At 36.9% G+C, this 9,445-nt stretch overlaps 2 protein-coding genes across 2 annotated transcripts in view; both read right to left on the bottom strand.

Annotated features, from left to right (window-relative positions):
• Window positions 1–893: 893 nt before the first annotated feature.
• LOC118742834 lies at window positions 894–1,955 on the bottom strand. The gene is made up of 5 exons (XM_036475219.1): window positions 1,869–1,955; window positions 1,757–1,810; window positions 1,559–1,645; window positions 1,292–1,448; window positions 894–1,164 (listed from the first exon to the last, which is right to left on the bottom strand). The coding sequence occupies exons 1-5, from the start codon at window positions 1,914–1,916 to the stop codon at window positions 974–976; spliced, it is 537 nt and encodes a 178-aa protein (XP_036331112.1). The 5' UTR covers window positions 1,917–1,955; the 3' UTR covers window positions 894–973.
• Window positions 1,956–7,963: 6,008 nt separating this feature from the next.
• Window positions 7,964–9,445, bottom strand: part of LOC118742833 (UDP-glycosyltransferase UGT4) — a gene marked incomplete in the record, with an annotated part of 6,072 nt that continues 4,590 nt past the window's right edge. Inside the window, 2 exon segments of the mRNA XM_036475218.1 lie at window positions 7,964–8,912; window positions 9,010–9,445. Of these exon segments, the coding sequence (XP_036331111.1) occupies window positions 8,026–8,912; window positions 9,010–9,445 (1,323 nt within the window).

The raw sequence follows: 9,445 nt of genomic DNA, 5'->3' as shown, positions 1-9,445 counted from the left end.
TTTGTTAAAGAATATTAAAGCTAAAAATAACTCAAATTAAAAAAAAAAATATGAAAACTGGTCTATATTTGGGTCGGCTGAGATTTTTTCGACCACTGTATGTAAGTAAATAAATATTATATGTAAACTTTTTATTCGTTTTTTGTTAAATAACTTTATAAGCTCGAGGCGCATTTCTGCATCATAAGGAAAATTTTGAAAAAAATGTCGCTTGGAGTGGTTCATAAAAACACTCTTTTTGGAAATTCAGAAACGCTACATCAGAATATTTTTATTTGTGATAAAAAAAGAGAAACGTTTTTTTATTAAAACGCATATGTAAAAACCACATTTTTAGCTGCATTTCAACATGTCAAGAAAAAAAAAAATTAGAACATCAGCGTTTTTATAAAAACCCGTTTTATAATGAACTTCTGTAGCATTATAAGAAATGTCGTGTTTATTTTTTATTTAATTTTATTTTGTAGGTTTTTTTTTTGCTTTATTAATATTTTTATGTTAAATTTGATTTGTTTTTTTTTTATTTCTTTTAGTTTTGCTTTGTTGCATTTTATGTTAATTACTCTTATTTTTTATGTTCGATTTTCATATTTTAAGGTTTATTGATTTTTTATTTCATTTATCATTATTTTAAACATTCATATAAGCAAATAAAAGCACTCGGATTTGATTTTTGGCATCAAAGAGTTTATATCAAAGCTTTTCGATGCTTTCGATCACCCTTTTATTTATAAGGCATATTCTGTAGCACTATTTACGTTACGTTATTTTACGCTATGAATTTTTTGTTATTTAATAAAATTTTTCAATTTGTTTGATTTAATTAATTTTTTTTTTATCTTAGATCGACTTTCACATTTAAAATCAAACTTAATTTCTTTGAATAAAATTTATTCTAAAATCTGTTTCTATTTATGTATGTCCATACATTTTTAAATTACATATACATATTTACTTAGTCATAATTTCTTCTTCATAAATTTTCTTTAATACAATTTCGTATAAAATCTCGTTTCTTACTGCATCCGGCCACTCTATCGTTCCAATAACCATTTGGACAGGAAGTAAACATTTCATTGCGCACACAAAATCGTATGATTTCCGGTAAAGGATGGCAGCCATGGCGACTAAAACGTTTTACCATATTTCCGAGTACATCATTTGCTAAAAAATAAGACAGTTTAAAAGCTGAACAATCTACGTACATACATACGTTCATAAAAATACATATATAAAGTTTTAAAGCGATATTACAAAACAAAGATTTACAAAAAAAAAGGATTCAATTAACCTTTTGCAATACACTTCTTGAAAGCACGCTTGTAAATTTCTTTGAAAGCTGACTGCTGTAGCGCAAACTCGCGATCGAGATAGTCGATGGCACGTTGATAACTGCATTTTCCTTGACGACAAATACCGGATCTATTGAATAGGCATTCCACAAAGCACTAAATGTAATAAACAAAATGCATTAGTGCTTCTGAAATTTTAAGCACAATATTTTTATTTTTTTTATAATTCTACATAAGTACATAAGACAATTTCCACTATTTATTACCTGTCCTATGTCATTATGCAAATTGTAGCATTCATCTAATATGGGATTTTGAAACGGTTCCGGAAAGCGGCAGCAACTTTGAGGGGCCTAATGATAGGAAGTATGTATGTAAGTAGAAAACATGTATGTATGCTTGTTAATGAGTATGCATATGTATAGTATACAGTTATGTATATATAACACAATTTATTAACCTACAATTGATTTAGGTAACTTTGAGCAATCTGTGGTGGTTTTTTGTTCCGCGCGACACTAAAAAAAAAAACAAAAACAAATATTATAGATTCTTTGGTATAGAGGAATTTCTTACAATTGCAGCCAACAGCCAAATAACAGAGAAAATAATTGCACGTATCATTTTGTTACACAAAATATTTATGTATGTATGTGTGTTGTTATCACTTTTTCACCGCCAAAAAAAAACAAAAATTCCTTCAACAGTAATGTACTTGACTAATTTATTTTATGAAAACACTTCAAGTTTAAATAAAAATTCCGCTTTCAGTGTTGCTACTTTGGAGATCCAATTCTAAATGAAGATTGTCGTTATCGTTTGTGTATCTAATATTCGGAGGATGCGATTCACTTTAATCTCGCGCGAATCTGGCTAGCGGCGGTTAATTACTGCGTTTTCTGCTACATATGTAAAGGGTGATTTTTTAAGAGCTTGATAACTTTTTTTTTAAAAAAAACGCATAAAATTCGGTTCTTTATTTGAAACGTTAGATTGGTCCATGACATTTACTTTTTGAAGATAATTTCATTTAAATGTTGACCGCGGCTGCGTCTTAGGTGGTCCATTCGGAAAGTCCAATTTTGGGCAACTTTTTCGAGCATTTCGGCCGGAATAGCCCGAATTTCTTCGGAAATGTTGTCTTCCAAAGCTGGAATAGTTGCTGGCTTATTTCTGTAGACTTTAGACTTGACGTAGCCCCACAAAAAATAGTCTAAAGGCGTCAAATCGCATGATCTTGGTGGCCAACTTACCGGTCCATTTCTTGAGATGAATTGTTCTCCGAAGTTTTCCCTCAAAATGGCCATAGAATCGCGAGCTGTGTGGCATGTAGCGCCATCTTGTTGAAACCACATGTCAACCAAGTTCAGTTCTTCCATTTTTGGCAACAAAAAGTTTGTTAGCATCGAACGATAGCGATCGCCATTCACCGTAACGTTGCGTCCAACAGCATCTTTGAAAAAAATACGGTCCAATGATTCCACCAGCGTACAAACCACACCAAACAGTGCATTTTTCGGGATGCATGGGCAGTTCTTGAACGGCTTCTGGTTGCTCTTCACTCCAAATGCGGCAATTTTGCTTATTTACGAAGCCATTCAACCAGAAATGAGCCTCATCGCTGAACAAAATTTGTCGATAAAAAAGCGGATTTTCTGCCAACTTTTCTAGGGCCCATTCACTGAAAATTCGACGTTGTGGCAGATCGTTCGGCTTCAGTTCTTGCACGAGCTGTATTTTATACGGTTTTACACCAAGATCTTTGCGTAAAATCTTCCATGTGGTCGAATAACACAAACCCAATTGCTGCGAACGGCGACGAATCGACATTTCACGGTCTTCAGCAACACTCTCAGAAACAGACGCAATATTCTCTTCTGTACGCACTGTACGCATTCGTGTGGTTGGTTTAATGTCCAATAAAGTAAACTGAGTGCGAAACTTGGTCACAAACGCATTAATTGTTTGCTCACTTGGTCGATTATGTAGACCATAAATCGGACGTAAAGCGCGAAACACATTTCGAACCGAACACTGATTTTGGTAATAAAATTCAATGATTTGCAAGCGTTGCTCGTTAGTAAGTCTATTCATGATGAAATTTCAAAGCATACTGAGCATCTTTCTCTTTGACACCATGTCTGAAATCCCACGTGATCTGTCAAATACTAATGCATGAAAATCCTAACCTCAAAAAAATCACCCGTTACATACATACTGATGCATGTATATTGGGGTGCCTCACAAAAAAAAAAAACGATAGGGTTTTCCCAGCGGAGTTATAAAATGTACTATATTGTAGGACTTTCGCCAAAATACGTGTATTTCGGAAAAATATTAAGATTAACGTGAGCTGGACCGATATATGCATATACACACCTAAAAATTGCATACTTATTTTGTTTTTAAAGATTTTTAAGCTTAAACTCTTCTATGATTAAAACTAATTTTATTTATACAAAATAAATTTTCGGATGAATTTTCAAATCGGTTATGTCACTTAAATCTAAATATTTTTCTGATATATTTTCGCGGATGCCTTAAAATTTATTTCATAATTTCGATTAAAAACACTTGATTTTTCTTTTGTATATGGAGAGCGATGCACCCTAATGTATATGTATGTAAAACAATGCAAGTGTATAGACGTGTAATTGTTCTATTTGTTGTTGCGGTTATTGAACGACTTACATCAGTTCTGAGACTGATATTATGATACGAGCAGTTACAAAAATGACCTAACTTTTCGTGGCAATAAATCCCTCATGGAAAGAAGAGTGAATAAAAAGTTAGATCAATTTCTAATTCGAATTTTACATTCAAAGTAGCTATGTTTTCAAATGTAATTTTGGGAACTTAGGTTCTATTCAAAATAAGCATTTTCCAAAAAGACTTTGTGGATGTGATCTCGAATATTACTTAATAAAAGGATCCTTTCACTTCGATAATTCCTAGGAATCTTAATCTTAGCGCACAAACTAATTCCATAGGCTCCTGTTTGGGACGTGTCTCAAGGGTATTGAAAGTCTTAGTCTAGGGCCATATACGCGTGCTCCACCACCAAATCGCAATTAAGAACGGGGTAGGGACGGTCTCCTTAGCCGAGTGGTGGTCCACTCAGTAGGACCTGCGTTCCATATGACCGAGCGCCATGCGTGATGAGCGGCCGTTACAAAGTTGCTGGTTTTTGGAAAGCTGAGCGTTAGGGAAGTGATAACATTCCAGGTATCACTTTCCTTGTGGGGCAGTCTCTAATGGACATGCACGAACATACTTCGTCATTTACTTATGCAGTTACTCATAACAGACAGTGAGTCCAGTTTGCTGTGTTGAGAATATAGTAGGAAGGAAAATTGGAATAGATTTCTGCCCCCTCGAATTTGTTTGAAGTCAAAATCTAGTAAAAACTAGTTGTAATATTTGTAGTAATGATGCATGGTAAACAAATGAAACTATTAATACTATTCAAATAATGGGCAGTAAGTCAAGAAGTGTCCAATTATGGCGATCCACATATGTATTCTTCAGTTGTCTACATTATTTAAATTTGTTTTTTGGTATAATAATTTGAATATATTACAATGAAAAATTAGTGTTCAGACAAGTTGATGAAACGTGGAATTTGACGATAGCGTCAACCCATCCATCAATGAATCTACGCCCCTCTGCCTGAAATGTCGAAAATGTCAATTATGATGGACTAACCGACAGATATCAACCGTTATTGTAAGGTCATTCGTAACAACCAAGAATATCATTGTTTTATTTAGAGTATTCAGCATATTGTATTTAATTATGGATATAATTTTAGCAAAACTCAAAGCAAAGTCATGCAATTCACCTAGGTATAGATACAATTTTTTTTATTACTGAGTCAACATGGAGCTTTTCTCTTTTAGTGATGGGTTCTCCGGTGGCACAAAATTTGTAAAGCAAAATCTAATTTACGGTAAGTTTAGATGCCACATTTGAGCCGCCACGTTGAAGCTTTCAAAAGGCCTCATGGCTTTTTCCCAAAAAAACCTCAATAACTTTAAAAGATGCGGAGGTTTAAAAATACTGTAGCTATTTTTACATCTGGGGACAAAACTCCATCAAGTGCCAATAAAATATATGTATAAAATTTCCCACTGACTTATAGGCAAATTATTGGCCGCTTTGTGAAAAGTTCCATGAATTTGCTGAACTTTAAGGGCCTTTGAGGCACGTCTTTCCGTTATCCGATTTTAAAAACACAAAAAAACTTCGCTCTGCTTTGCGAAGCTCCGCCAATTACTTACATATACCTAGTGCAGAAACGTCCTTCCGTACATAGTCCTCTCATTGTGTACGTGGGCGCCATTGCTTTTGTTATCCACACATCGTAATCAAATTAAAGGATCTTCTTACCGGGGTATCCTTATTCAAACATACGACATTTCATAGCGAACGTTGTATTTTTAGGCATTTGAAAATGTCATGCCATTATGGAGCTCCTTCCAGAAATTCATTATTACTTCTTATTCAAAACTTGTCGCCTGGGTAACTCAGTGAATTTTCGCGGTCGACTCATGGACTCAAGCCCGTTTTGATGAGCCAGCTTAGTGAAGTGGCATAATTGAGTTATGAAAATGAGAGCGTGGTGGCCTACTCTGCTACTGCGGAAATACAGTCAAGAGCACGGTTGCCATTTTGGTACACTATTACATAACTTCCAGATTTGGTACATTTTTAAAATCTGGTAAAATGTGATAATTATTTCTTACAGCGTTTACCGAATTCATAATCTCACTCAGGTAATTGAAAAGCATTGAAATATAACCAGATAATCCGACTCATTGCGTAGGTCGTAAATTAGGCTAAATTGTACGTTTCGACAACAGTAGCATTGTCTATTGTCGTAATGAAATAAGTAAACGACCAAAATCGTCGAAAACTATACAGTGCTGCCAAGTTTTTCCGTTTTAATACACTAGTCGAGTGGAAATTTTAGGCAATGACGTGCAATTTTCGATACGATTCGACTCTCGAAAAACGACTGGCATTCGACACGACTCTCGCAATGAGGGTGAATATTTTGCGATTTCCTTAACATTTTACCTGCGTTTGATAGTACATCATCCGAAGCAAAATCCAAGGCCAAGAATCGATATTCCTATTGCAAAATAACTGTGCTCCTGAAAAGCTTAACAGGTAAAGGATTTAACGCTTTTGGCTATGCAAAAAAAATCTACATAGTGGACAGAATTGAAGGCAACCCTTCCTCTAGATTGGAAACATCCTTAAAACTGACTAAGAAATGATGCCCTGAAAGAGGTCTGCCAATAAGAAAGAAAGTTAATTTGACTAAATCCAAGATCCAAATCGTAAGAGGAAAGCTATCTTGGGATAACCTTCAAAAAAAGTTTGATAGAAAAGTAAATATCACAAATGAAAAAATTGGTATCTCTTATACAGAAATACTCCTGAAGGTGTGAGAAAAATTTGTTTTGAAGTTCGGAATTTCCTCTCCCACAAAACAGGGAGAATTAATTTCCCAGGGAGTTTATAGTTGGATGATTTTACTCTCGCGAAAAATTAAATCCGCTGGGAAAGAACAACCGGGAATATTTAGAATCAGGCTGAATAAAAACTCAGTTAAAAAAAAAGATATGTGGCCGTTTTTTAAGAGAATTTAAATTAAGAAAGGTATGTACCAGCATCACCAGAAATGGCTCTTTTCTTTTTAAACAATCTGGGCACCCTAGCGCTGGTTATATATCGAATATTTTAGCTAAGAAATCAGTACTGAGTTACTGAGTCAAATTCGTTTAGAAGTGAGTCTGAGCGTGCGGCAAACTGCTGACAGCCAGCTCATAAATTCAAAAGCATCTCAACAAAGTTCAGCATCATCTGCATATCTGCTCCATGTAAAAGAACAGAGAGGCAGAGATTTAAAGTGGTGATAGGCACCACCTTGTCCGCGGGCAAGGCTCTTTAAAGCTTTTTATACATTTTGAATAGACTCGTGCAGAGTAAAAGCTCTCTCTTTCGTAAATAAGTAAAAAATTACAATAACAAATTATACGCAGATATCCATACTGTCATTGGTATGAGTTACAACAAACACATCATTTTGACGTAGTGCCCTCTACGGCGTAAAACTCAGCTGTCGCCCCAACACCACCTTGTTAAATACACCTCGGAATGTGAGAGAGAGGAGAGCTTTGTGTTTAACCTATATACCAAGTCAAAAGTAGCACCTGTTGATAAGTATTATCCTTCGCTTGAGCCCCAGGTTCACATTATTGATGGTCTTGATACTGGATCCTAGAGTGAGGCCCAATATGCGTAAGCTCTCTTCGCTTGCAGATACTACAATGCCTTATCCTTTTTCACTGCTAGAGCAGCCTCTTTTGTTTGGTTCTCCACGTTGAAGAAGGCGACTCTGACGTCTCTGGTATTGAGACAATATCATCAGTATACGCTAGCCGCATCGAATAGGAATAAAGTTACTGGTCAGGATTGAAGAGCTAATTTTAGAAGGAGCTTCTTTTCGGTGCTGTTAAATGTGGGTTTGAAGTCAACGAAAAGGTGGTAAGTTGCGATCGCATACAAATGGTTTTGAAACATTTTGAAAATCTCATTTAACTTTGGACTTCTCTGGCTTATTTGGTAACCTTCATTAAAAATTTTGGGTTCATACTTATTTAAAGTAAAAAAAAAATATTTATTTTTTTATTTTTTAAATAGTTAGAAGTTGCACAAATCTCTACTAACTCAACTTCGAGTACATTTTTTCCGTTTCGCGCCTTTTCAGAAATACTATTGCGCCATAGAAGCCACCTGCCAGCACGCCTACGATTAACAGCGCCACAGCAAAATAGTACATAAACAAGTCGAAGAGATGTAGTTGGCTGGATGGCATGCCAATTCCAAGTGTTTTCAATTGGACACCACCCTGATGACGCAAAACATAGTCCATCCAATACATGCAAGTTTCCACAGCGCCAAGCGGCCGATCACGAAAGGCGGTGCCCACCTGACGTATTGACAACGGATATGTGCTGTCTTCTTTAAGCGCCTGCAGCGCCCATTTAAGTGACACCTCGGTGAGATTGTCGTGATTTAGCTGTATGCCTACACCCAGCCGCACCGCCAACGCCATATTGCGCACTTCATTGCGGAATATGGGCACACCAATCATGGGCACATGCCGCACGATGCCCTCCTGTAGGCTAAGTAAATCCCCATTCATAATGAATACGCGCACATGAGGATGCGCCAATATGTCCGCTTGTGCCACGGCATGTTGCACCATAAAATTGGCAGGTAAATCCTTCATCGCTGTATGGTCGTGACATGTCCATAGCACGCGCTCTTTCAGTTTGCCCAGCGTGTTGACAAGTAAATGTAGCAGCGGTTTCGGTATGTCGCCACAGTGCTGTTCATTGCCAAGATTCATGTAGATGACACCAGCGCGCGACTCGTCGAGAAAACGGCGTATGGGCCAGGGCAATTCGCGTGGCGGTCGTATGTGCATGCCGCCAGCGGCGATTGTGTTCGCGAGCAGCGGTCGTAACGTCATCAGTGGGACGTGACTGTTGAGCAGTAATATTGCGAGTTCTGCTTGCAGTGTGGCTATGTTAAGCTCGTTTACACCTATAGGATATTATAAAAAAAAAAATTAATTAAACACGTGGAATTCATTTATTTACATACAATACGTTGTTAATTGAGCGGTACATAGTTTGTCTACCTTTGAAGTGTGCAAAATGTTTCCGCATAAGTTGCTCTTGCGCACCCCAATTGGACTTCACAAATTGCTTGCGGCGTGACAAGCAACCACGTATCGCACCCAAGCGTTGCCAATAGCCCATCGCCGGCTGATATGTTTCGTAATCGTTGGGCGAACAGGCGGCGGGTACCATTTGCTCCAGCACATGTTGCATGTAGCTCTCGAAATTCGTGCTCACAATAGCCACAGTAGGTTTGTTGTAGAAATGTCCCACTGCCAGCAGTGATTCAGTGTAGAATAAATCGACAATCACCAGATCGTAATCGAATTCTTTGACGGGCAAACGAAGTAATTTTTGTACGGCTGCATTCGACAGGAAATAATCGACGGCGGTCGCGCCCACAGCAGCCAGTGACTTTTGCATTGAAGACTCAGCCAATTGACTCAGTTTCTGTAG

This window comes from Rhagoletis pomonella, unplaced genomic scaffold (genome assembly GCF_013731165.1).
Source record: "Rhagoletis pomonella isolate Grant_MI unplaced genomic scaffold, Rhpom_1.0 Rhpom_scaffold_00007, whole genome shotgun sequence".
Taxonomy (NCBI): domain Eukaryota; kingdom Metazoa; phylum Arthropoda; class Insecta; order Diptera; family Tephritidae; genus Rhagoletis; species Rhagoletis pomonella.
Note: the sequence above shows the minus strand (reverse complement) of the source record. Positions and strands in the feature narration are given on the sequence as shown.

Excerpts from the sequence above, each read along its gene's own strand:
- LOC118742834 (XM_036475219.1), bottom strand. The coding sequence starts at position 1,916 with ATGATACGTGCAATTATTTTCTCTGTTATTTGGCTGTTGGCTGCAATT. Across the intron at positions 1,646-1,756 it reads CAAAGTTACCTAAATCAATT|GCCCCTCAAAGTTGCTGCCG; the intron begins GTAGGTTAATAA and ends TCCTATCATTAG. Across the intron at positions 1,165-1,291 it reads CAAGAAGTGTATTGCAAAAG|CAAATGATGTACTCGGAAAT; the intron begins GTTAATTGAATC and ends CTTATTTTTTAG.